General features: G+C 41.5%; 2 protein-coding genes across 14 annotated transcripts in view; one reads left to right on the forward strand and one right to left on the reverse strand.

Annotated features, from left to right (window-relative positions):
- Positions 1-9,733, reverse strand: part of ZNF613 (zinc finger protein 613) — a 65,361-nt gene extending 55,628 nt beyond the window's left edge. Inside the window, exon 1 of the mRNA XM_072768878.1 lies at positions 9,540-9,733. The gene's annotated coding sequence lies outside the window, so the exon portion shown is untranslated. The remainder of the gene's footprint in view (positions 1-9,539) is intronic.
- Positions 9,648-26,853, forward strand: part of LOC140600607 (uncharacterized) — a 39,482-nt gene continuing 22,276 nt past the window's right edge. For 2 of the 13 annotated variants that reach the window (XM_072768881.1, XM_072768901.1), the window contains exons 1-7: positions 9,649-9,852; positions 11,145-11,236; positions 12,407-12,947; positions 15,726-15,821; positions 18,858-19,056; positions 20,054-20,180; positions 20,449-20,544. In XM_072768881.1, the coding sequence (XP_072624982.1) occupies positions 19,042-19,056; positions 20,054-20,180; positions 20,449-20,544 (238 nt within the window). In that variant the 5' untranslated portion in view covers positions 9,649-9,852; positions 11,145-11,236; positions 12,407-12,947; positions 15,726-15,821; positions 18,858-19,041. Of the gene's footprint in view, positions 9,853-11,144; positions 11,237-12,406; positions 12,948-15,725; positions 15,822-18,857; positions 19,057-20,053; positions 20,181-20,448; positions 20,545-26,853 lie in introns of all 13 variants that reach the window. The other 11 variants (XM_072768896.1, XM_072768904.1, XM_072768886.1 and 8 more) reach the window with 11 other exon arrangements.

Genomic DNA, 26,853 nt, shown 5'->3' on the forward strand with positions numbered 1-26,853 from the left:
GAAGTATCTGTAATAAAGAATTTTGTTTCTTCTAAACTGATCAGATATTTGGGGCTTGAAGATAATGAGTATTCACAAGTGTTATGCCCCTTTGAACTCTATAAACAGTTTGAGAGATTGTCCCTGATATCAGAAGACAGAAATTAAATACTAGCTTTGGTCTTGGTACTGCTTGATTGGACAATGTAACTTGTTCGTAAAGTCAAAGTAGTCTTCTATTTCCCCTATACTGTACAAGGTGTGCTTCCCTTTCAAAGAGTATAAGTGAAACTTCAGAGATTTTTTTTATTAATCCCTCTCTAGACTGTAGCTGGAAAGTCTCAAATTATTTTCTTAAATGGAGATTAAACTCTAAGATACAATGAGTTTGATTTTTTTTTTGAGTTTGATTTTAATTTTGCAAAAGTAGGTTTCCTTTTCAAGCACATTGGTTTACATTAAAATGAGGGAATTGAGGGGATCCCTGGGTGGCTCAGCGGTTTAGCATCTGCCTTCAGCCCATGCCCTGAATGTGTTAGCAAAACAACGTGACTCCCTAGTGCATGTACTTAAATGTACACAAAACTTGCCAATAGAATATCTGCATTGAATCTTGATATCATTACAGTGCTACATAAGTTGTAATTGTAATTGAACTACATGGTTCATTATTTTAATAAGAAACCTTAATAAAATACTGAATATCCCCTCCCTTGCCACTGCACTGTTTCCTGTTATTTGTAAATAACATGCCCTGGGCCAAAAAGGTGGTGCTAAACCACTGAGTCAACCGGGCAGCCCCTAGATACATATTTTTTAAAAGATTTATTTGAAAGAGACACACAGAGGGAGAGCGTGTGAGTAGAGGGTTGGGGAGAGAGAGAATTCTCAAGCAGACTCCCCAGATCATGACATGAGGGAAATCAAGTCACTTAACCCACTAAGCCACCCAGGGGTCCCCATTTTAAATTGGAAGTAGACCGATTTGTGGATGAAAGTATTCTCAGATTTCATTTACCTTTCAAAAAAAATCACAGCTACTATTATATAATTTTAACAGCTTTTGGACATTTCTATAAAGTTCTAGTGGCCGATTTATATTAACTTAAAAGCTTAGGACTTTGTCTCTGTCCTAGCTCCCTGTCCTGCATGTGAGGCAGCCTGGACTAGAGCGCAGAGATAGGGGAGGGCGGGCACAGAGGGCGCCGCCCCCGACCTAAAGTGACAAAACAGTAGGCCGATGCTCCAGAATCCTCTTCCAGTAACATTAGTTACCAGCAGCCAGGTGGTGAAACTGCCATCTAGAATGCTTGCGTGTTATTTCTTCAAAACCATTCCCACGGTATTGCTAAAGCTAAGACAGCATCACAGCTGTCCCCCCTTTCTTTTCTTTAAGATTTATTTTACAGAGACAGAGTAGAGGGGAGGAGCAGAGGGGGGAGAGAGCCCCAAGTGGACTCCCTGCTAAGGGCAGAGACTGATGCAGGACTCTATCTCACGACCTTGAGATCTTGATCTGAGTTGAAACCAAGAGTCTGTGGCTTAACTCACTGAGCCACTTAGGAGCTCCTCACAGTTGCTTTTGTATCTGCTTATTTCAGAGAACACACTTTAAAATTTCAACTCTTGGTGTTTCCCAAACAGGCCTGGAACAAAAGGCGGTCTTAGCTGTGAATTTTAAGATTTTTTTTTTTTTTAATTCAGATAGAGGCAGAGACACAAGCAGAAGGAGAAGTAGGTTCCATGCAGGGAGCCCGACGCGGGGCTCGATCCCAAGCTCCCAGGATCTCACCCCGGGCTGCAGGCGGCGCTAAATCGCTGAGCCACCGGGGCTGCCCTTGGCTGTGAGTTGTTTTTTTTTTTTTTAAAGATTTTATTTATTCATAGAGACACACATAGAGAGAGGCAGAGACACAGGCAGAGGGAGAAGCAGGCTCCATGCAGGGAGCCTGATGTGGGACTTGATCCCGGGTCTGCAGGACCACACCACGTGCTGCAGGCGGCGCCAAACCGCTGCGCCACCGGGGCTGCCCAACAGAATCTTTTAAATAAATAAACAAACTCCTTTATATTTCCTAAGTGAACATATAAGCATCTCCAAATATAGGCCCAGTGACCAGTGTGTGGGTTTTGGGATCGAATTAATTCGGCTTTTTAATCTGGATTCTTGGGATCCCTGGGTGGCGCAGCGGTTTAGCGCCTGCCTTTGGTCCAGGGCGCGATCCTGGAGACCGGGGATCGAATCCCACGTCAGGCTCCCGGTGCATGGAGCCTGCTTCTCCCTCTGCCTGTGTCTCTGCCTCTCTCTCTCTCTGTGTGACTATCATAAATAAATAAAAATTAAAAAAAAAACATAATCTGGATTCTTGTTCTCACTGGATAACCTGGGTGAGTTACTGTGATTTGTGATTTAGAAGAAGAAATATATATTTAGTATTCATCCTTGTTTCTGGCAAGAGCACCTAAACTCTGGGATTTTCAAAGTCTTGAGAGCGATTAAGGTGTGTTTTGTTACATTAATGAGGTGACTTTTGGAAAGCCCCTGTAGGAAGGGTCTGGTTGCCAGGGGAACCACCCTGTTATAACAGTGGTTAGACTTTTAACCCATTCCCTAACCTTGAAAGAGGGCACAGGGGCTGTTAGTGGACTCAATCACCAATGGCCAATGAGCTAATCATGTGTACTTAGTGAAGCCTCCATAAAACCCCAAAAGGCCACAGTTCAGAGAGCTTTAAGGCTGGAGAACACGTGGAGGTGCTGGGAGAGTGGCAAACCTGGAGAGTGGCATGGAAGCTCCTTGTCCTTTCTCCATAACTGTCTGTATCTCTTCCTCTTCTGTCTGACTGTTCCTGAGTTATATCATCTTATAAAAAGGTGGTAACCTAGTAAGTAAAATGTTTCTCTGACTTCTTGAACCACTTTAGCAAATTAATTGAACCCAAGGAGGTCATGGAAACCTGATTTATAGCCATTTGGTCACAAGTGCAGGTAACCTAGATTTGTTTTTTTGTTTTGTTTTGTTTTGGTAACCTGGATTTGAGACTGAATTGGAGCAGTGTGGGGAGCAGTCTTCCCTCCTCATAATAACTGCTATCTTATTTTATATCATGCATATCTTCATGTTTTTACTAGATGTGTATGTATTCACAAACAATACAGACTTTCATATGTATGTTTCAGAAACAGATGAGAATGGTAGTATATTTTATGTACTAAAAAAAAAAATTAAAGGGGTGGCTCAGTCGGTTAAGTGTCTGCCTTTGGCTCAGGTCATGATTCCAGGGTTCTGGGAACAGTCCTGCGTGGGGCTCCCTGCTCAGTGGGGAACCTGCTTCTTTTCTCCCCACCCCCCATGCTTTCTCTTGCTATCTCTCTTTATTTCTTTTTAAGATTTTATTTATTTATTCAGGAGAGACACACAGAGAGAGGCAAAGACATAGGCAGAGGGAGCCTCTTCCCTGCAGGGAGCCTGATGTGGGACTCGATCCCAGGACCATGGGATCCTGGACTGAGGCAAAGGCAGATGCTCAACCACTAAGCCACCCAGGTGCACCTCACTATCTCTTTAATACATAAATAAATAAAATCTTTCAAAATTAAAACAAGTAAATAATAAAAATTATAGGTAGTGTTTTGTTCTTCATGCTATGGAAATAATAAATTTCTAATCCACCAAGGGCTCAAATATGAAAGTTATTGGATTTTTATGGAATTTTTTTCAGCATCAGTGATCCTAGGACTTTTCTAATATAGCAGACACTGTTGGTTACTTGCTGTTGCAGAGAAGAGTTAACACAGCTCACCTTAGAAGGGCCTTCTTGCAAGGGAATTTAGATTTGGGGAAGAGTTCTCCCCCAAAAAAAAAAAGTTCATTCTCTTTTTTTTTTTTTAAGATTTTATTTTTATTTATTTTTTAAAGGTTTTATTTATTTATTCATGAGAGACACAGAGAGAGAGGCAGAGACACAGGCAGAGGGAGAAGCAGGCTCCATGCAGGGAGCCCGTCGCGGGACTCGATCCCAGGTCTCCAGGATCACGCCCTGGGCTGAAGGCAGCGCTAAACCACTGAGCCACCAGAGCTGCCCTAAGATTTTATTTATTTAGTAGAGACACAGAGGAGAGAGAGGCAGAGACACAGGCAGAGGGAGAAGCAGGCTCCACACAGGGAGCCCAACGTGGGACTCGATCCCAGGTCTCCAGGATCATGACCTGGGCTGAAGGCGGTGCTAGCTAAACCGCTGAGCCACCCGGGCTGCCCCTTTCTCTATTGAATGGCTCACTATGCCTAACTTGTTCTTTCAAACAGTATGGTTTATCCTAAACATTTGCTCTCCTCTGGGATTCTGGAATTTTGATATGTGCTAGGCAGTGGGTGCCTACATGAACCTCCAGTAAAAGCCATGGGCACTGTGTTTCTAATCTAACACATTTCATGTGTGTTATCACAACCTGTTGCTAGGAGAAGTAAGTGTATCGTGTAACTTCACAGAGACATGACTTGTGGGAGCTGGTACCTGGTTTCCTCCAGATTTTGCCATTTGGACCTTTTCTCTTTGCTGATTTTGCTTTGTATATTTTTATGGTAATAAATTATATGCTGAGGCCTGTGAGTCCTACTTAATCACTGAACCTGGGGGTAGTCTTGGGTTTTCTCATCACATCTGCCCAACATCCATTCACTTCCTAATCCTTAAAAAAAAAAAAGATTTATGTATTTATTCATGAGAGACAGAGAGAGAGACAGACATAGGCAGAGGGAGAAGCAGGCTCTGTGAGAGGAGCCTGATATGGGACTCGATCCCAGGACCCCAGGATCACAACCTAAGCCAAAGGCAGAGAGAGGCTCAACCACTGAACCACCCAGGCATCCCTTCTCCTTTTCTAACAGATTCTCCAGGTGTTCCTCAACTTAGGGCAAGATGTCTCTATTCTCTGTCTCCATCTTCACATGGTCTCATCTTCCCTGTGTCTCTGGTATAGAGGGGCACTTACTGGATTTGGGGCTCATCTAGACACTCTTGGATTTTCTTTTTTTTTTTTTAAGATTTTATTTATTTATTCATGAGAGACACAGAGAGAGAGGCAGAGACACAGGCAGAGGGGAAGCAGGTTCCATGCAGGGAGCCCGACGCGGGACTCGATCCCGGGTCTCCAGGATCAGGCCCTGGGCTGAAGGCAGGTGCTAAACCGCTGAGCCACCCAGGCTGCCCACTCCTGGATTTTCTTATATCAAGATCCTTAATTAAATCTGCAAAGACCCTTTTTCCACATGAAGTCACATTCACAGGTTCATGGGAGTTAATACATGGACATATCTTTTTTCGGGGTGGGTGCACCATTCAACCCAGTACAAATGGGTATAGATTTTAAGGGAAAATATGTCCAGAGCTTAATCTTTCTTTCCCACCTTCCCTTTCTCATTCATGCTACTTCTACTTCACAGAAAAAAGGCATACCTCCCCCACATTCAGATTGTTATGTTTTATTTCCCTAGGTTATAAAGGCTTTTGGGGCACCAAGTAAAGAGATATTTACAAATAATGGCCTTGACTTAAGGTGGGTGCACAGCAGCAGTATTGGTGTCTGGGCTCAGAGTGGGTGTGTCATTCAAAATGAAATTGCTCTTCATCCCCACAGGTCCTGGATTCCCAGGAGTAAGAGATTCAGTAAAGGACAAGAGGGAAGCTCCTGGGGTTGCATTTGGCCATTCATGGGACATCCTTGTCCTAAGACTGAGATTTTTGAACAGAAAATAAGGGCAGATCCAGAAGAGACTTAATGCCCCTCTTACTGGGCACTTCCTGAAACAAGAAAATGATGAAAGGCCCAGGTGACTTTTGGTTCGTTTTATTGATAATTTGAGTCCTTCATGGATTTGTGGAGGCCTGAAAAAACCAGCTCAACTACATAAAATCATAAATTGGGGAAAATGGGCTCTGGAGACAAGCAGACTACCTTCAAAATCAGGACAAAGTGGAATCAGAAATGTGTTCCTAGATTTTGTACATGACCAGTGCTAGAATATAGCATATGGCTCTGCAGGATCCTGTTGGTGACATAAACCGTCAGTGTGCATCTACTACATCTGACAGGCATTACAACCAGAAAATTACGATAAATTACATTATAGGCACTGACTCAGGACAAAGCAGATCAATTTCTGAGGAGAGGTCACCATTTTGTGGCACTCAAGCTAGGAACTGGTTTCTTTCCAGAGGTGAGACAGTGGGCTCTGTGTTCTCAGCAGCCTTCTAATCGATGTACCAGCATGGCTGTTTCTTACATGATTATTGAGTCCCCTGTGGGATCAGATAAAGTAGAATTGAGTAGACACAGGTTTTGAGGAGACCACAGCCTGGTGACTTGCATACCCAGCCTTGCTGCCATCTGGATTTACCCCTGGGTAGAACCTAAGGTGCCCAGTAAAATGGAAGGTTTGTACAGCTTTCAGAGGTCCTTTGTGAACAGGTGGCTGAAGTGTTGTTTGAGTAAAGATTTGACCATAGGGAATTATAAGTTCTGTTGTCTGGTAATGGCTTGGGTTGTTGAGATCCATACAGGTTGCTTTAGAACTTCAGCTTAGCTTAGAAAATATAGAGCCTTTCCTTCTGTGTTCAAAATCTAGTTGTTATCTCCCACCGTTTTATTACCTTTAATTACCCAGATGACTTATTGTAGCATTATATATATATCAAATATATACATATATATATACATTTGGTCTTTGTCTTGGATTCCTGGTAGAGCTCCTAAATCCCTGTTATTGCGGGTGGTAGGAATGTCTTCTGTTTTCATAACAAGCCCCTTTGAACGTATCTGAATTCATGCTAATGAGGTGATGCCCGATAAACCCCGATCGCTTCAGCATAGGGGCTGGTCCCCAAAAAGAACAAGCCTCGATTAGAGGATTGGAACTTTTACCACCACCTGGGACCTCTAGGGACAGGAGAGGAGCTGGAAATTGAGTTGTCACCAGTAACCAGTGAGTTAATCAATCATGCCTATGTAATGGAACCTCCAAAGAAACCCAGCAGGGTTCAGAGAGGTTCCAAGTGGGCCAGCACATCTGCCTACTTGAAGATTGGTGCGCCCTAACTCCACAGGGACAGAGGCTCCTACACTCAGGACCTTTTTGGACCTCACCTGTGTACTTCTTCGTGTGGCAGTCTATTTGTATAATTTATAATAATTTTAAGTACATTTTCCTTAGTGCTCTGAGTCCTAGCAAATTATCAAACCCAAGAGGAGAGGTTGTGGGAACCCCTAAATTTATAGCTACACTGGACAGAAGTAACCTGGGGACCTGGTACTTGTGACTGGTACCTGAACTGAAGGCAGTCTTGTGGAACTGAGCCCTTAAGCTGTTTAGTCTGATGCTAATAACTCTGAGTAGTTAGTGTTAGGTAGGATTGAATTATAGAACACTATAATTGGAGAATCAGAGACTTGGAAAATTGGTATTGGAAAAGACACCATGTATTTGGTGTTAGAACCACAGACTCTGAGTCACATTTTCAATGTAAAAGAGTCATTATATAGTACACACGATGATAAAACAAAGTACCCCTCTATACATTGTTCCCCTTAATTCTCTGACACATCATTAACAACTGTGTGGTAGTGTGTTTCCTGTATTTACCTATGTGAACATCTATATCTATGTGTAGGTTTATGTATGCATGCATGTATATGCATACATATACATGAATTTATGTAGGTAAGTACATCTATTAAGACATTTTTATGTGAGTGGAATTGTACTACATCATTCTGATGTCACTAGCATTTAGTATAGTGATTGATCAAAAAGTGCTGAAACACAAATTGCAAATGATCTCAGGTCAGCAAGAGGATTTAATGGCTGCATATTACAGAAATCTGTGATTTGTTGAATGAAAGGATGACTGAACATCCTTATGACATTCCTTCTTTTGCAAATAATTGAAATAAAGTAGGAATACAGTTGGAGCCCACAAGGTGAAAATGAGAGTAACTTCCTTCATGCTGCTCTTGAATAGGGAGAACCTTGCCCTCCCTCCTTTGTGTTTCCTTTATTCTCACATCACTACCATACTTACATCACATCTGATGCCAGATGTGTGGAGAGTTCCATCCTCCCAAGCAATTCTCTAACCAGCTGGGTGGCCTATAATTCAAATCAATTCTGACACTACCTATCTGGAGTTAGTGTCAGATCCCAGATTAAGGGTGTACTCCCACAAAACTCCCCCATTCAGATTCAGAAAATTAGGTCCCCACCTTACAACTTGTCTGACTTGGCTACAAGTTGGAAGTTTTCTACAACCCTTCCTTGGGTTCAAATTCAGTTTCAATTATTTTGCTAGAGTGGATCACAGAATTTGGAAACACAATTACCAGTTTATCATAAAAGGATATGATAAAGAATAGAGATGAACAGCCTGGTGGAAGAGATGTGAAGGGTGAAGTATGTGGCAAGGCGCACAAAGTTTCCATTCCTTCTCCAGGCACTACTCCCAGCACCTCTACAAGTTTAGCAACCCAGAAGCTCTCCGAACTGTATACTTTTGCTATTTTATGGAGGCTTCCTCTCATAGGCATGATTGATCATTAATTCTATTTCCAAACCCCTCTCCCTTCTCAAGAGAATGGGCAGGTCTGAAAGTTCCAAGCTTTTTTTTTTTTTTTTTAAGATTATTTGTTTGATTTATTTATGAGAGAACACAAGCAGAGGGGAAGAAAGGGGAGAGGTTGTTTTTAAATTTTATTTTATTTTAGATTTTATTTATGTAGGGACGCCTGGGTGGCTCAGCGTTTAACGCCTGCCTTCAGCCCTGGGCGTGATCCTGGAGTCCAGGATCGAGTCCCACATCGGGCTTCCTGCATGGAGCCTGCTTCTCCCTCTGCCTATGTCTCTGCCTCTCTGTGTCTCTCATGAATAAATAATTTAAAAGAATAATAAAATAAAATCTTAAAAAAATATTTACGTTCCCAGATTGGCTTTCAATAAAAGACCAACCCTACCAGTGGCAACCCTGTGGGGACTGCTGTCACTTCTGAGAGCTTTCTCTGTTATCTTTACTTAAACTTCTATCGCTTTACTCACTCTCCTTTGTCTGGGAGACTCATTCTTCGACTCTGAGACAAGAACCTAATCAATACCAAGAGCTTTATAATTCTATTTGTCCACTCTGGCTAATGCCTTTAATGGCTTTTTCAGAGTTCTCTAAAATCTCGCCTGGCCTCACACGCCGCTTTCTCCATTAGGCCCCCTGCGGCCAGCATTCCCAGGATACCAGCCTGCTCCCCTCCCAGCTGTTACTCAGGATTGGCTGGGACCCTCTCCTCCGCAAACTCCTACGTGGGCCGCGCTCACTTAGCTTCTCCCTTTCCTTTAAATCAAAGTGCCTTCAAGTCCGCGACCATCTCGGAGGGTCCTGGGGAGAGATCTGGGCAGGCCTGAGTGTCTGAGAGGCTAAGCGGTATACGCACCGCCCGTCGTGAATGTTACAAATTCACGGCCAAATGGGTAAGGTGGCGTAGAAATGAAGTGAACCAAAGCGTTTTCAATAGCTTCTCACCGTCTAGTGCCTTCCCAGAAAAGGTGCAAAAAGAGAGGTACCCGCCACAAGGTAGTAAGCGAAGAAACGGTAGCTCCCGTCTAACCGTCTGCAGCGCGCGCTGCATTATGACGTCACAGAGGCCGAGCCCCGCGCCAGATTCCGGATCTCCGGAACTAGCGCGCTGGCCCTGGTCGGCCGCCATCCTCCTCTGCGCTTCTGAGGGTCTGTCAGCCGCTGAGGTGAGACTCGGGGGCGGTAGACGCTGAGCAAAGTGTTTGAGGAAGTGGCACGGTGATTGGTCTCCAGAGATGAAGATCGGGGTTATCACCAGGTCGGTGTCGGTTCTGGGAGTGTTTCGGGGCCACGGAGAGCGCGTTGGGTTTTGTTTGTTTTTTGTCCGGAGCGCGTGAGGCGTCGGTGTTGGGGAAGCGAGTGGGAATTCTCCCTGGGGGTTGCTGTGTGGGAGGATCATTTGGGGGTTCCCTGTGAGGGGGAGCGTGTGAGACTCCGTTTTGGGACGAGAACGTGGGGAGAGTAGCGTTTTGGGGTGTCTGGTTGAGGGAAGCGGGAGTCGTGTCGGTGTTGGGGAGCTCGGTTGTTGATGCTGTCACATCCTGACTCTTAAACATGGAGTTTTTGGCCTATTGCGCCCACGTTTACTGTATATTCTTACTGAAAAGGTGTTTTCAGTTTTATTTCCGACCCATGTAATGACATGGTCAAACTCCTAAGTCCAGAAAATAACTCTGGTTAGATTTTAGAGTATTTCAATTTTAGTGTTGGGATGATTTGTGTAGGTACTGATATAATTTTATACATTGTGAATCTAATATCCTATCAGCTATTTCTATATTACTATTTGGAACTTTTTGTCTTTCTTCCTTTTTTTTTTTCCAAGATTTTATTTATTCATTCATGAGAGAGAGAGAGGGGCAGGCAGAGACACAGGCAGAGGGAGAAGCAGGCTCCATGCAGGGAGCCCGATGTGGGACTCAATCCTGGGACTCCAGGATCTCGCCCTGGGCTGAAGGCGGCGCCAAACCTCTGAGCCACCCGGGCTGCCCTCTTTTCTTTTTTTAACTATTGAAGTTATGTACCATCGCGTGGGTGACTTAATTTGGGTAAAACTGGGGAAGTCTGGGTAGCTCAGTGTCTGCCTTCGGCTCAGGGCGTGATCCCTGGGTCCTGGGATGAGTCCCACATGGGGCTCCCCGGAGGGAGCCTGCTTCTCCTCTGCCTACGTCTCTGCCTCTCTCTCTGTGTCTCTCATGAATAAATAAATAAAATCTTTAATGATGATAATTTGGGTAAAACTGATGTAGGTCTAGGTCCAATACTTTCAGGAATATGTGATGGATTTCCTTTAACCCAAGTGTTTTTGTTTCCTTGGCCAGTGGTGGTGATAATTTTCCACTGTTTTAGACATACGTGTTTATGTTTATTCCTAAATGGTCTATATTGTTTTAATCGTAAATGGTGTGAGTTTTTCCTGTATGACGCCACTCCCTCTTTTTGTTTCTTCTCATATAATGCAAAAATTTTTAAAAATACGCTATTTTTGTCACCTCAGTCTACTAATGTTACTGCTACTAGCTTATACCTTGATTCCTTTATATTTTCTAGTTGATTATTTTTGTTATCTGCAAATAATTATGGCCAGGTGGCAAGCGTATGAACTGTGGAGTAAGAAGAATCTACTTCTGCTTCTGACTTGGGTAGGTTAATGTCTGAGTCAGTTTCTTCGTGAAAACAAAACAAAACTGTCATAGAGTTGTTATAAAGATTAAATTAGCAAATGTTCTTTAAGTACAAAGTGTAGTCCCTGGTACCTAGTATAGTCTGAATAATTGGTAATTATGATTTTTAAGAAATATTTTATTTATTCATGAGAGAGAGAAATAGATAGGCAGAGGGAGAAGCAGGCTTCCTGTGAGGGACATGATGCGGGACTTGATCCGAGGACTCCAGGATTACGACCTGAGCCAAAGGCAGACGCTCAACCACTGAGCTACCCAGGTGCCCTGGTAACTGATTTATCAGGGTTTTGTTCCTCTTTCTCAAGGATTTTTCCCCCTGGCTTTATTGAGATATAATTGACATATAATGGTTCTGTAAGTTTAAGGTATACAACATGTTGATTTAATACACTCATTTATTGCAAAATAATTACCACCCTACGTTAGCTAACGTTTGCATCATGTCACATCTAATTACCACTTCTTTTTTAAATTTAAATCCAATTAGCCAACTTCTAGCACATCATTAGTTTCAGATGTAGTGTTCAGTAATTTATCAGTTGCATATAACACCCAGTGCTCATCACATCACCTGCCCTCCTCTTTAATGCCCATCACCCAATTACCCCATCTCCCCACCCACCTCCCCAATTATCATTTTTTTATGTGGTGAAAACATTTAAGGTCTACTCTCTTGGCAGCTTTCGGTTATATAATACAGTCTTAACTGTAATCACCATGCTGTACATTAAAGCCCATCATTTATATTTTTCTTCTCTGTCTTTAATATTTGATTTATAGATTGCTAGATTTCCCACTGTCTTATATTCCTTGAAAAAAACCATATTTATCCATAATGTTTTGTTCTTTTAATATGTGGCTGGGTTCCATTTGCTAATATTTTATTTAATATTTTTGCATCTAGAAATAAAAAGATGTCTTAGATTTGCTTCAAAATAATCCATTGGTGAAGGGAGATGAGTGGTGGTGTAGAAAATAAAAATTAGGTTTGAGTTGATAATTATTGAAGGTATATAATAGATATGAGGAGTTTGATTATACTTTGATTTCTTTCTTTTCTTTCCTTCTTCCTTTCCTTTCCTTTCCACTCCACTCCACTCCACTCCACTCCACTCCACTCCGGGGCAGAGGCAGAAGAAGGAAAGAGAATCTCAAGCAGGCCCCACTCAGCAAGGAGCCTGATATGGGGCTCAATCCCATGACTCTAGGATCATGACCTGAGCTGAAATCAAGAGTCTCATCTTAACCCACTGAGCCGTCCTGGTACCCCTCCTCTTTGTACATGGGGTTTAATTACACTGTTTCTTCTTCTTTGGCTTGAACTTTTTTCATAATAAAATTTTAAAAATTTGCTTCTATATTTATAAGTAAAACTGATCCTTACTTTTTATTTTTTTAAAGATTTTATTCATGAAAGACAGAGGAAGCAGAGACACAGGCAGAGGAAGAAGCAGGGTCCCCACAGGGAGCCCGATGTGGGACTCGACCCCCAGACCCCGGGATCACACCCTGAGCCAAAGACAGATGCTCAACCACTGAGCCACCTAGGCATTCCAATCCTTACTTGTCTTTAAGAGTATTTTTCAAGTATAACCTAAAAAAATGAAAAAATGGACTATTGTACCCTAGGAGCTCCACCTTATTCTAATCTCCTTCCTTCTCCCCAGAGGTAATTATTATCTGAAGACATCATATTAAATTTTCCTGGCTGTCAACTTTATACAAATGGAGGGGTGCCTAGATGGCTCAGTCAGTTGGGCATCTGACTTCGGCTCAGGTCATGATCCCACGGTCCTGGGATCCAACCCTGCATCCGGCTCCCTGCTCAGCTGAGCCTGCTTCTCTTTATCCCTCTGCTGCTCCCTTGGCTCTCTCTTTGTCTCTCAAGTAAATAAATAAAATCTTAAAAAGAACTTTATGCAAATAGAATCATAGGGTACATGTCCTTTTGTATCTGGCTTCTTTTGCTTAGTATTTTGTTGTGAAATTCATCTAAGTTTTCCATATAGCAGTAGTTCATTTTCTTTTCATTGCTGTATGGTATTCTTTGGTGTGATTATACCCCAATTTTATTTATTTATTTATTTGTTTGTTTGTTTATTTATTTATTTATAAGATTTTTATGTATTTATTCATGAGAGACACAGAGAGAGAGAGAGAGAGGCAGAGACACAGGCAGAGGGAGAAGCAGGCTCCATGCAGGGAGCCTGACATGGGACTCAATCCAGGGTCTCCAGGATCAGGCCTCTGGCTGAAGGCGGTGCTGAACTGCTGAGCCACCTGGGCTTCCCTACTTAGTAGAATTTCTGAAGTGTAGGGTATGATAGATACAAGGAGAAATGACAAATGGCCAGTCACAACAGGAGGTTCTTAGCACACTTCACTCAGTAACAAAGAACAAGGAGACAGAAAGCTAGAAGGCTATAGTTTAACAGTGGTCAGCAAGGTTTCTGTAAAGAGCAGTGAGAAAGTAAATACTTTAGGCTTTGCAGGCCAGATAGTCCTGCACCTGCTGAACTCTGCCATTATAAGATGAAAGTAGCCTAGAGACTGCATACAAATGGGTATGGTTGTGTTCCAGGAAAACATTATTTACAAAAACATGTCAGCAGCCCACTATACCACCAACTCCTGAGCAATTAGAAGAACATGATTAACAAACTTGACCAGTGTAAAACACTCCACTCAACAATTTTTCTCAAATGCACATAGAACAACTATAAAAACTTAGTATATGATGGGTCATGAATCCAGTCTAAACAAATTTCAAAGTATTGAAATCACACAGAATATTTTCTCTGACTACAGTGGAATTAAGCTCATAAAGCAATATCAAGCTGAAAACTAGAAAATCTCCATTTTTTTGGTAAGCATACCATACAAGTCTAAATAATCCATATTCAAAAAATATTACAGTGGAAATGTTTTGAATTGCATTTTAATAATCCTTAATGTCAACTTCTGATGAATGCAACTAAAGCATTCAAGGGAGGGAATTTAGACATGTATTAGAAGTGCATATATCAGAAGGGCGCCTGATAGGTGGCTCAGTCAGTATACACACACACACACACACACACATGAATATTATTCAGCCATAAGAAAGAAGGAAACCTTGCCATTTGCAACAGTATGGATGGACCTTGAGGGCATTATGCTAATTGAAATAAATCAGAGGAAGATAAATATTGTATTATCTCATTTATATATAGGGAATCTTAAAAAAAAATGAAACAAAACCAAAAGACCAAGTTTATAGATACAGTGAACAGATTGGTGGGTGCTAGAGGTTGGGGCATGGGGGTAGGTGAAATGAGTCAAGGGAATCAAAAGACCTAAATTTCCATTTATAGAATAAATACGTCATAGGGATGTAATGTACAGAATGGTTGCTATAGTTAATAATACTATATTGCATATTTTTTTTATTTTTTTTTATATTTTATTTATTCATGAAAGACACAGAGAGAGGCAGAGACATAGGCAGGGGTAGAAGCGGCCTCCCCAGGGTGCTGGGATCATGCCCACCCCAAGCCAGAGGTAGACACTCAACTGCTGAGCCACCAAGTGTCCCTGTACTGCATATTTGAAAGTTGCTAGGAGAATAGATCTTAAAACTCTTCATCACCAGATAAAAGTTTTTATAACCGTATGGTGATAGTTATTAACCATATTTATTATGGTGATTATTTCATAATATATACAGATATTGAATTTGTTATGTTGTACACCTGAAACTGATACATTTCAATTATACCAAAAATAATAATGCTGATGGTATTTAATATATGTAAAGGAAGGTTATAATTTTTCAACCACTGACTAAACTTTTTTTATTTTAGTACATCAACACACAATGTTATATTAGTGATTTGAGGAGTTTATACATTACTGTGTTCATCATGACTAACTCTTATTTTTTACTATTGTCCATTTCAATTACTTGAGTTTGCTGGGTCTACAGTAATATTGTGCAAATGTTGATAATTTATTGCCTTTTCTTTCATATTGATGATTGCTATTTGATTCTTTTCTCTAATGACATGGTAAGATCAGTGATGAATGAGAATGGTAGTAATTAATTCTTTCCATGCTTCATAGAAATGCTTCCAGCATCTCATTGGCTCTCAATTGAGCATGTAAAGTGTTACATTTTTGCTTTGGTTATGTTTTGCTTCAGATGTTTTTCCTCTTGTCCTCTTATCTTTTGGAAAGAAAGTGTGACATCCAACTAATGTGTCAACTACAAGTCCCAACTCCATTCGTTCCTCTTCATCCCTAGAAGTAAACTAACTTGAAATTTTACATTATAATGATTTTTGGACTTTAAGTATCTATCTTCAAACAATATCTATTCTGTGTGCATTTAAGAAATTTATGCAAATGGTGTTATACTTGAGGTATCCTTTTACAAGAACTTCATAGGATTTTATTCTTGTTTTATCAGCAGGCTGTTCCTCCCCGCCCCCAACATTATTGACATCACATGTATGGGGGTCCTCCCCATACCAGCCAATTCTCCAACTCCCTGGACACCAACTAGGTATCCTAAAATTCTTTTTTTTTTTTTTAAGATTTTATTTATTCGTTCATGATAGACTTAGAGAGAGAGGCAGAGACACAGGCAGAGGGAGAAGCAGGCTCCATGCCAGGAGCCTGACGCGGGACTCAATCCTGGGACTCTAGGACCGCGCCCTGGGCCAAAGGCAGGTGCCAAACCGCTGAGCCACCCAGGGATCCCCCTAAAATTATTTTTTTATATATAGATTTTATTTATTTATTCATGAGAGACACCAAGAGAGAGGCTGAGACATAGAGGAAGAAGCAGTCTCCCCACAAGGAGCCCAACGTGGGACTCGATCCTGGACCCCAGGATCATGCCCTGAATCGAAGCCGATCCTCAACCGCTGAGTCACCCAGGCACCCCTGGGTTTTCTAAAATTCAACTCGGTTTTGATGCTAACTACCAGCAGTTAATGCAGATCCCACAGGTTAAGGACTTTGTTTCACAAGACTGACCACACTTCAGATGCCAGTCACAATTCTCAGGTTGCCATTTGTACTTCTGACCAGCTGGCTATAAATCGGGTTTCAGGGGCACCTCAGTGTCTCAGTCAGTTGGGCATCTGACTCTTGCTTTTGGTTCAGGTCATGATCTCAGGGTTGTGATCCTGGGGTTGGGCTCTGCATTCAGCTGGAAGTCTGCTTGAGACTGTCTCTCTCTCTCCCTCCTCCTTTGCCTTCTCCCTACTCACACACGTGCAGACTCTTTCTGTCTGTCTCAAATAAATAAATAAATCTTTAAAATAAATAAATCAGGGATTTCTCCACCCCCCCAAGTTTAATAATTTACTAGAACAGTGCACAGAACTCAGGAAGATACTTTATTTTCTATCACCAAATTATTGTAAGAGATAAAAATGAATAGCCAGTTGAAGAGGGTGAGATCCAGAAGGATCCTGAGTACAGGAGCTTCTGTCCCTGTGGAGTAGGGGTAGGGGTACACACACCCCTGGCACCTCAAAGTGTTTACCAACTCAGAAGCTCTCCAAACTGTGTACTTTAGGAGATTTTGTGAATTATGTAGGCCACTAGTGATTAAACTCAATCTCCAGCTCCCTCCACTTCCCAGAGGTTCCAGGGGTGAGGCTGAAAGTTCTAACCCACTAATTATGCCTTGGTCTTTCTGGGGACCTCCTCCTATCCTGAAGCTATCTGGGGATCCCCAGTCACTGATAAGCTCATTGGCATATAAAAGCTACTCTTGTCACTCCACAGATTCCAAGGATTTTAGGAGCTGTGTGCCAGAAACCTGGGACATAAACCAAATATCTATTTCCCATTGTACCATAATAAGCCTAAGGAAGTAGCCACTCCATTCCTAGGCTATTATAGGTTTGTAACAAAAGGAATACTGAATTTTATGAGCTGTTTTTTCAATATCAATTTAGGCTTTCCTCCTCTAACCTATTAATTTATTTTATTAGCTACTTTTAGCTGCCAACCTGACATCCATGCCCCTTTGGTTAAGAAAATCTCTTGTTTAGGCAGCCATCCATTTGGGAACTTGACCTTAACCACAGTTCTGTAGGAAATGTAGAGTAGTCCTACCAATCAGGGTAGTTCCATTGCCATTTTCAGTTTCATTGCAGTGTTCTAGGCATGAACATTTGGTGTAATTCTAATCTGTTAAGTGTGAAGGAAAGTCTGTCAAGGGCTTCTGAGAAATGGTTGAGTCCTTGATCTCCAGTCCTAGAGATCTCAGTTGTAAACTCATTCATGTCTAACCCCCTCTTCCTACCTCTCTCCTGCCCGTATGGAATTCTGCACTTGAGCTGTATACCGTCCTTTGTAGGCCAGCACTCAGACTGGATGAAAGGCCAAGACTGGGATAAAGCATTGTCAGGATTAGACATGGAAGTGGGTAGTTATCCTTGTTCACCAAGTTTACCAGTCCACCAGAGAATGGGTCAGAGATCAGCTGTCTCGGTGTAGAGGATTCAGGAGAGCTAGAGAGTCTTTGAGAATAATTTGCTGCCTTGCAGGGTGAAACAAAATTCAAATTGACTTCATGGTGTTTGTGTCCTCAGAGTGTGAGTTTCTAGCATGGGTCCAGGGCTTGGCCATTGGAGATACTGATTTCTGATCTGCTGCTGCTGAGGCAAGGATGGGTCTCTCTTTGCATTCCGGCTTGTGTGGAAGGAGCTGGCTGGATGTGCGTAGCAAATATTACAAGAACTGGTTCCAGAGGTTCTATTCTTGCAACTTTGGCCATATGGCCACTCCACTGTATAATGTGCTACAGAATGAAGTTCTTAAAATGCACAAGAAAAGAAAATTGTATTTTGAGACTGTTGGAAAAGGGATATGTCATCATGAAGATGGGCAGATGTGGATTCAGATTCTCAGTTGCTACTTGGGGATTTTTTTTTTTAAGATTTTATTTATTTATTCATGAGAGTCACAGAGAGAGAGAGAGAGGCAGAGACATAGGCAGAGGGAGAGGCAGGCACTAAACCGCTGAACCACCACCTAACATCCCCTTAGGGAAGAAGTTATGTGGACAACACACTTCACCTGATTAAGCCTCAGCTTACTTGTATATAAAATGGAGATAATGCGTACCTTATAGAGTAGTATTGAGGATTTGTATAGATCTTGGTTTTCACATGGGATAATTGCTCCAGTGCAATTAACAAAAATTTTAGGAATGTATGGGCACAGGTGGTTTTAAGGCAGTTTCCAGGACCACCACTTGTATATATTATCTTTCCTAAAATTGATGTGTGTGAGAACTTGGCAATGGACAAGATCGTAAGCTGGGTTTTTCCCCTCCATCTCTTTCATATCCATTCTAGTCCAACTTTTTTTCTAGTTTCCCACCCCCAAAAAAGGCATTCCTCTTGCCTATTCCTTATCTACCTATGGAGCACATCCCCATGATATAAAAGCTTCCCTGGTGTTAAAGATGCAGAGGAAATGTTAGGGCCTTTTGTTAGAGTGAGTCAGCATGGCAAGGGAAAGCTGTGAGTCTTGGGTGCATGTACTCTTACAGTTGAATTTGCTCTTGAATCTACAGGTTCTAGGATACGGGAACAAGACATTATCAGTACTGGAAGAAGGAGAAGGTCCCAGGCTTAGGAGATCATCATTTCTGGCAGCAGCCTGACCTGAGATATCTGACCATAACCTCCAGGCAGGCCCAGAGCAGACAGAAGACAGAGCATATCCTGGATTGCTAGCCCTTTCTTTAGAACAGGAAAATGACCAATTCCCAGGTAAGGTTTATTTTACCTATTTTGTCCTTTGTTTCCCAGTGGATTTGTGGAAGCTTCTAAAACACAGTCTGATAAAATGAGACACCATAGTTGATAAAAATCAGCATCTGTTGGAAAATAAGTTTAGGTGATAATCTTAAAATCTGGGTAGGTTAGGAAGGAAAATATATAGGACATAGGGTTCATACAAAGCTCTTAAGGATGGAACCAAGGTAAATGACTGTGTAAGACTTTGTGGGCTGCCTTAGCTTTGAATTTGTGTCTCCTTTCTTGGCACCTGTAATAACGAGAAAAACATGAAAAGCTATGTGATGTGTAGTATCTATGAGGAGAAAGCAAATCAGTTCTTCAGGGAAAGTAATTTTGTTGCTCTTAGTATTTAAGAAATTTCTTTTCCTCGCTCTTCACCAAAATTTTGTGGTAGACAGTGTCCTCAGTATCAGTCATGTAATAAAGACACAGGATGTTTCCTTTGGCTTTTTCTCATTGTGTTCCTCAGAGTAAGCTAAGGGGGTAAATGCCAAAGCAGAACTCGATTGGATAAATTCTTCAAAAGCTGTGCACCTGGATGATACAACCTTCTAGCAGTCCACACTTTACCCAGGAATAAAGCCTGAATTAATTAATTAATTAATTATTATTTAATAGAATGAATGGGTGCTTGATCTGTGAGTGGTCCTCCATGAAGGAGAATTTTGCCATTTGGCAGAAGACAGCTGAAAATTCCATTCTTTAATAACAGCTTGGAGTACAGATAGTAGCCATGCTCCCTTTATACCTTCTTAATTACAGGTTAAATTTCTGTTTTTTGTAAGCTACCCAGTGTGTGGTATTTTGTTATAGCAATCTGAGTGGACTAAGATACATGGGGTATGTGGTACGTGAAATACCCACAGTGTGCATAATGTATCATGGGAAAATGACCAGAATGTGTTCCTGTTCCTCTCTTCCACATCATCTGTTCTACCTTAGCTTGCATTGACATTTGTTGTTACAGGCATCATTATCATTTGAGGATGTGGCTGTGAGCTTCTCCTGGGAGGAGTGGCAGTTACTGACTCTGTCTCAGAAGGACCTGTACTGGGACGTGATGTTGGAGAACTACAATAACCTGGTGTCCCTGGGTGAGGACAGCATCACAATCAGTTGCCTTTTCTTTCTCATTCAATAAAATCTGTAGTATTCCTGAAATATCTCCTGGTTTGGACTAAACATTGTAGGGTATAGACTCTTACTCTCCTCTTTGGCCCTAGAGTGTAGATGTTCTCCCTTCCCTGGGAAAGGATTTTACTTTACTGAAGTACAAATGATGTACAACCTCTCTCCAGTTTTCATAGATTCCTCAGGCTTAAGTACTTGGTGCCAAGTTGTCCATGATTTCCCATTTTACAGGTTATCAAGCCAGCAAACAAGATTCACTCTTTCGGTTGGAGCAAGGAGGACTGCCATGGACAGTAGAGGGAGTAGCTCATAGTCAAACCTGTCCAGGTGAGTGAGTGAAAATCAGGAAAATGGGGAGAAAGGACACTAAAATTCCAGTTGATCAGTGAAAGGTTAACACTCTGGAAGTAGTTTGTGGGGAAATTTTTTTTTTTTTTTTTTTATACCAGTTGGTGACACAGATATCTGATCAACTCCTTTCTGTATCTCTCTTCTTTTTAGGGCTGTTCTTTGCCTGCTGTGAAAGGATGAGGTCTTTCTTTTTTTCTCATTTCTAGATCTGATTACAGCCTTTCATCTAGGATCCAGATTTCTTACCTGGTTCCCTCCTGCCCAGCTTGTGTGTGTCTTCTCCCCTTCTTTTTCTGCAGAGTTCCCACTACCTGTTCTTTGACGATTTGCTTCTGTACAGACGGCTTTGCACTTGGCACAGTTCTCATCTTCTCCACATCCCTGCCCCTTTCAAAAGGGCTGAAATCCCTCCCTGACACCCCACCTCACCTGAAGGCATTTGAAAATTACACGTACCTTTACTCTTAGGGCACCTCTGTCTACTTATTCAGTCTCTGCTTCCCCAACTTCCTGGTCCTGGGTTTGTTTTTTGTTTTTGTTTTAATCTTCTGCTTGATTCTCATATTAAGAGTTTCATTCATTCTCTAGGCCTAAACTCTTCTTTCTCTGCTGGAGAGTACCAAAGTGACCTCTTCTACTGAAGTCTAATCTGCATGTAATCCCCAGTATGTTGCCAGCCCCCAGGGCAGCCGCCCTTTGATGTCTTCCTTCCTGTATGCAAAAGCAGAGTCCTCCTTCCTCTCCCATAATGATTTCACCATAATAGAATGTACTCATATATATTTGAAGAGTTAAGCTGTCTGTAGTCTGACAGTTATTTCCAAATTGACACCTCCCCTTCTGTAGTCTGATCTGATCTCTAATTCTATATTTTGTCTGCACCGAGAATAATTTTCCCGAGAAGTCCTTTCCCCCTCAGCTTTAGTGTTGTAACCTGAGATCATTTTTCCTCTTAGTGAATCCTTTTACTCCAAGTGCATTTTACTTAGGTTCTGCTGTGCTGCAGTACATGTTGGTGCTTGGTCACCTGTGACTTCCCTTGAATTTTCTGTACTATTTCTGATGGTCTCTGCTATTTCTGTTAAATTTTGTTGTTTTGGAAAGGCCCTTGGAAATTGTACACTCTCAGTTCCCACCTGTGATCTGTGAGTAGGCTGTGATCATTTGGTCTTGCGTTGCAGCAGTTGCTACACACATTGACTGTGTTAATTTAGTCCCTTTTAATGCTGTATGGCTGTATTCCTCTGTGGGCATGGGGCATTAAAGAAGGGGAACTGGAACTTGATGAGAAAACAGGAGGAACAAGAACTGGTTAAAAAAACAAGAGGTCCACATATATTTAGAGGTTGAGAAGATAAGAACCCAGCTGGGTAGAGTGAGAAGTATTGGGCTATGGTAGGAGGAGGGTCAGAAAATGTCCTGAAAACAAGTGACAAACTCATTCCAAAGAGGAGGAAGTGGGTAATATAATGTCCAATAAGCTGGAGGACTGGCACCTGTGCATTTGATTGTATTGGATTTTTCTGGCTAGATACTGGCTTCTTTCACCTTGAGCTCTTTTTATCTCCACAAAGTCCAGTGCACACTTGGAACTCCCTCTTTTCTGATTTCTCTGTACTTTGTGTCTATACTGCATTGACTCAGTAATGATCACATGTTATTTTATTGTTTTACTGGTTGGTATGAGGCTTCTTTTTTCCATATAGAGAAAAGGTCTTTATCTTACTCTTTCTTGCTGTGTATAGACTACATAATCACTCACTGACAGCATCACTTGCATCTGTTCATTACATCTTGAAAGTAGGCCTTATTTTCTTTCTTTCTTTCTTTCTTTCTTTCTTTCTTTCTTTCTTTCTTTCTTTCTTTCTTTCTCTTTCTTCCTTTCTTTTTTCTTTTCTTTTCTTTCTTCTTTCTTTCTTTCTTTCTTTCTTTCTTTCTTTCTTTCTTTTTTCTTTCTTTCTTTCTTTCTTTCTTTCTTTCTTTCTTTCTTTCTTTCTTTCTTTTTCTTTCTTTCTTTCTTTCTTCTCTCCTTCCTTCCTTCCTTCCTTCCTTCCTTCCTTCCTTCCTTCCTTCCTTCCTTCTTTCTTTTCTTCTCTTCTCTTCTCTTCTCTTCTCTTCTCTTCTCTTTTCTTTTCTTTTCTTTCTTTTCTTTCTTTCTTTCGTGTTTAAATCAGAGATGTGTGTATAAACTACGTGGGAACTTTTTCAGACCACAGGCTTCATCTTGAGATTTGGCTTCTGCTCTACTCAATATGGACAGTGCCCTGAGCATATGAGATTGGAAAGACTGTGCTTTGATCCCTGTAGTTGAAGAACGACCACTCTAATACACCCTGAAAGATTTGAGTCTAATGAAGGATGGAAGTCCCTTCCAAATGTCAAAGTCTTAGGTTGAAGTATGTGCCTAAAATCCTAAAATTTTAGGCATTTGATTATGAGGCATAGACAGGGACTGTTTTTGCAAAATTAGAGAAATTGATTTGGTAAACACTTTGGTAAAGTGTTACAGAAAGAATAAAATACTTTTTAGAAGATTGATAAAATAGGGATCCCTGGGTGGCGCAGCAGTTTGGCGCCTGCCTTTGGCCCGGGGCACGATCCTGGAGACCTGGGATCGAATCCCACATCGGGTTCCCGGTGCATGGAGCCTGCTTCTCCCTCTGCCTGTGTCTCTGCCTCTCTCTCTGTGTGTGTGTGTGACTATCATAAATAAATAAAAATTAAAAAAAAAAGATTGATAAAATAATTTCTTCAAGAAAGATAGCTGAGTTTCAAATAAAAATGATATGAGTCAGTAAAAAGTTTTTGGAGATGGAAATGAGGAAGGTAATGTAGGAGATTCTTAACAGATTGGCCTCTAGGAGACTATATGAAAGGAAATGGCTGATTATTGTGGATTTTATGTTAATAATTGGCATAGAGGGTGAGTTTAGTTCTATTTTATCTTTTGTGCTATTTTTAGACAGCCTTGCTTGATAGCTTGCTTGAGTCTTTTTTTTTTTTAATTTTTATTTATTTATGATAGTCACAGAGAGAGAGAGAGGCAGAGACACAGCAGAGGGAGAAGCAGGCTCCATGCACCGGGAGCCCGACGTGGGATTCGATCCCGGGTCTCCAGGATCGCGCCCTGGGCCAAAGGCAGGCGCCAAACCGCTGCGCCACCCAGGGATCCCTGTTTGAGTCTTGATAGCTGGATAGTAGCATCGAAACATGGCAAGTTTGAGCTTGGAGTTCTAGGATAAATGGAAGATAAGGCAGGTCAATGTTTTGTTCTTGATTGGGGATTCTCTTAATTGGTTGGTGTCAGAGATGATGTAGGAACAGAGAGATTAAGGAAGAATGTGGCATCAGTTGAAAGAAGAAATTTTGGGAATGAGTATATCAAATGACAAATAATGAATATGGTTTATATGAATATAGATGGCCTATACCTGTGCTATCCGGTGTGTTGGCCACTGGCCCCATGTGGCTACATAAATTTAATTAACATTAAGTAAAATTACAAATTCAGTTCTGCCATTACTCTAGTCACTCACATTCAGGTACTCAATAGTCAGTGTGGCTAGTGGGTACCATATTAGAAAACATAGATATAGAACATTCCCATTATTGCAGAAAATTTTATTGAACAGCACAGTACACAGTTATAGTGTGATTAAACTGATTGGAGAAGGTGATGTTTCCATCAGTCAATAAACTGTTCTCTAGGACAAGGGCAAATGGCTTAAGGACTTTTTTTTTTAATAGAGAAAATGTGCACACATGCAGGTGGTAGGGTTGGGGCAAGAGGGAGAGGAAGAGAGAAAGAGAATCTTAAGCAGGATCCACACTCAGCATGGAGCTAGACATGGGGCTCGAGCTCATGACCCTGAGATCATGACCTGAGTGAAATCAAGAGTTGGATGCTTAACTGACTGAGCTACCCAGGTGCCCCTAAAGACCTATTTTTAAATTCTAGATGGACATATATGTGTCTGGATATATTGGACTGGATGAGGTTGCATCATTTCTACAAAGAAAATTCAAGTATTGACTACAGTATTACTCTAAATAGGTGATTGGTGTTTTATATAAATTTAGTTTTGATGTGCAGGTGGAATGTGAAGGAAAGACTAAGTAACAAGATGATTGTTGAATATTTTACCTCAATGATCTTGGGATGAAATTCTGTAGGTCCTACATTCTGATTTTCCAGTTCTAGCCCTTTGTTATGAAAACCCACATTGTTTATATGTTTGATCAACATTTTTTTGATGTTTGGGGGAATCCCTTGGTGGCTCAGTGTTTTGGCACTTGCCTTTGGCCCATGGCATGATCCTGGAGCCCTGGGATCGAGTTCTGTATCGGCCTCCCTTCATGGATCCTACTTCTCCCTCTGCCTGTGTCTCTGCCTCTTTCTCTCTGTGTTTCTCATGAATAAATAAATAAAATCTTTAAAAAAAAACACACTTTTTTTGACGTCTCTGGACAGGATTTTCATATTCTCTTTGCATATCCCTCTCCCAAAACTCTTAAGATGTGGAATCCATGAAATTCTTGTCCTGGGCTTTCCTCTTTCTCTGTCCATCCTTCCTATATTATCTCATCTGGTTCTGTGTAGTCCAGATATTTAAGTACTATTTATATACTCATGACTTAAAATTGTTATCTGAAGGGGTGCCTGGATGGCTCAGTTGGTTAAGTGGCTGACTTTTCATCTCAGCTCAGGTCTTGATATCAGGGCTGTGAGTTCAAGCCTTGCATTGGGCTCCACGCATGGAGCCCCACTTAAATGTTATCTGAAGTCTGGAACTTTCTCCACACTCATAGATCTAACCAGGTACTTCATATTTGTTCTTGAACGTATATATATATATTTTTTTTTAATTTTTTATTTATTTATGATAGTCACAGAGAGAGAGGGAGAGAGGCAGAGACACAGGCAGAGGGAGAAGCAGGCTCCATGCACTGGGAGCCCGATGTGGGATTCGATCCTGGGTCTCCAGGATCACGCCCTGGGCCAAAGGCAGGCGCCAAACCGCTGCGCCACCCAGGGATCCCTTGAACGTATATATTATATAAAACCTAATGTGTCCCTCAAAATGAAGCATTTGATTCCCCACAAATGCCAAACCTGTCTCCCTAATGTTCCTCATCGTATTAAATGGCACCAGCATTTATAGAGATGTGTAAGCCACATATCAAGAAGTTATTCTTGATGATTCTTTCTTCCTTTGGCATCCATTCTTACACTGAGCCTTATCTTTTTGTCCTGTCATTGTCTTTCCCTTCTCTATACTGTCATTGTCCTTGTCTGTTTCTCTATCTCCATGATGGTCATTCATGCTAATGCTGTTACTTCTTGCCTGAACTCTGCTGTGGCCTCTTGTGTATTCTCTCAACAACTTCATCTCTCCAGTTCATTCTTCATACAACAGATATGTGATTATTGGTATTTGGAAAATATTGTATTCCTGCCAAAAGACATTCAGTCGCCTATGGCCATTGCTCTTAGCTAAAATCTAATTTCTAACAAAGTCTTCCTCTATCATCTATATGTTCTCAATTCTTCCTCCCTTTTGTTTTTTTTTTTTTTTTTAAATTTGGAAGTATTTATTTTTTTTATTTTTTTAATTTATTTATGATAATCACAGAGAGAGAGAGAGAGGCAGAGACATAGGCAGAGGGAGAAGCAGGCTCCATGCACCGGGAGCCTGATGCGGGATTCGATCCCGGGTCTCCAGAATCGCGCCCTGGGCCAAAGGCAGGCGCCAAACCGCTGCGCCACCCAGGGATCCCTCTTCCTCCCTTTTGAAACTTATCTATTTCCCCTTCACTCAAGCTCAAGACAATGCAGGTACATCAGCCTCTCTTATGTTTCTTGATCATGCCTAAGTTTTTCTGCCTTTGGGTTTTTGCATTGGCTGTTCCTTCTTAGGATGTTCTTCATCAAGTTATTTGCATAACATTTGCTCATTCTTATCTTATGATGTCACCTTAACTTTCCTTGTCTCGTGGATAGCTTTTTTTTTTTTTTTTAAAGATTGTATTCATTTATTCATGAGAGACATACACAGAGAGAGAGAAAGGCAGAGACACAGGCAGAGGGAGAAGCAGGCTCCATGTTGGGAGCCCGATGAGGGACTCGATTCTAGGACTCCAGGATCACACCCTGAGCCGAAGACAGGTGCTAAACTGCTGAGCCACCCAGAGATCCCTGTGGATAACTATTTTAACTAAGATTAACCTACCACTGCTCTATCACCTTCAATATACATACCATTTTGCACATTCTGTAATTTTTTT

This window comes from Canis lupus, chromosome 1 (assembly GCF_048164855.1).
Source record: "Canis lupus baileyi chromosome 1, mCanLup2.hap1, whole genome shotgun sequence".
Taxonomy (NCBI): Eukaryota; Metazoa; Chordata; class Mammalia; order Carnivora; family Canidae; genus Canis; species Canis lupus.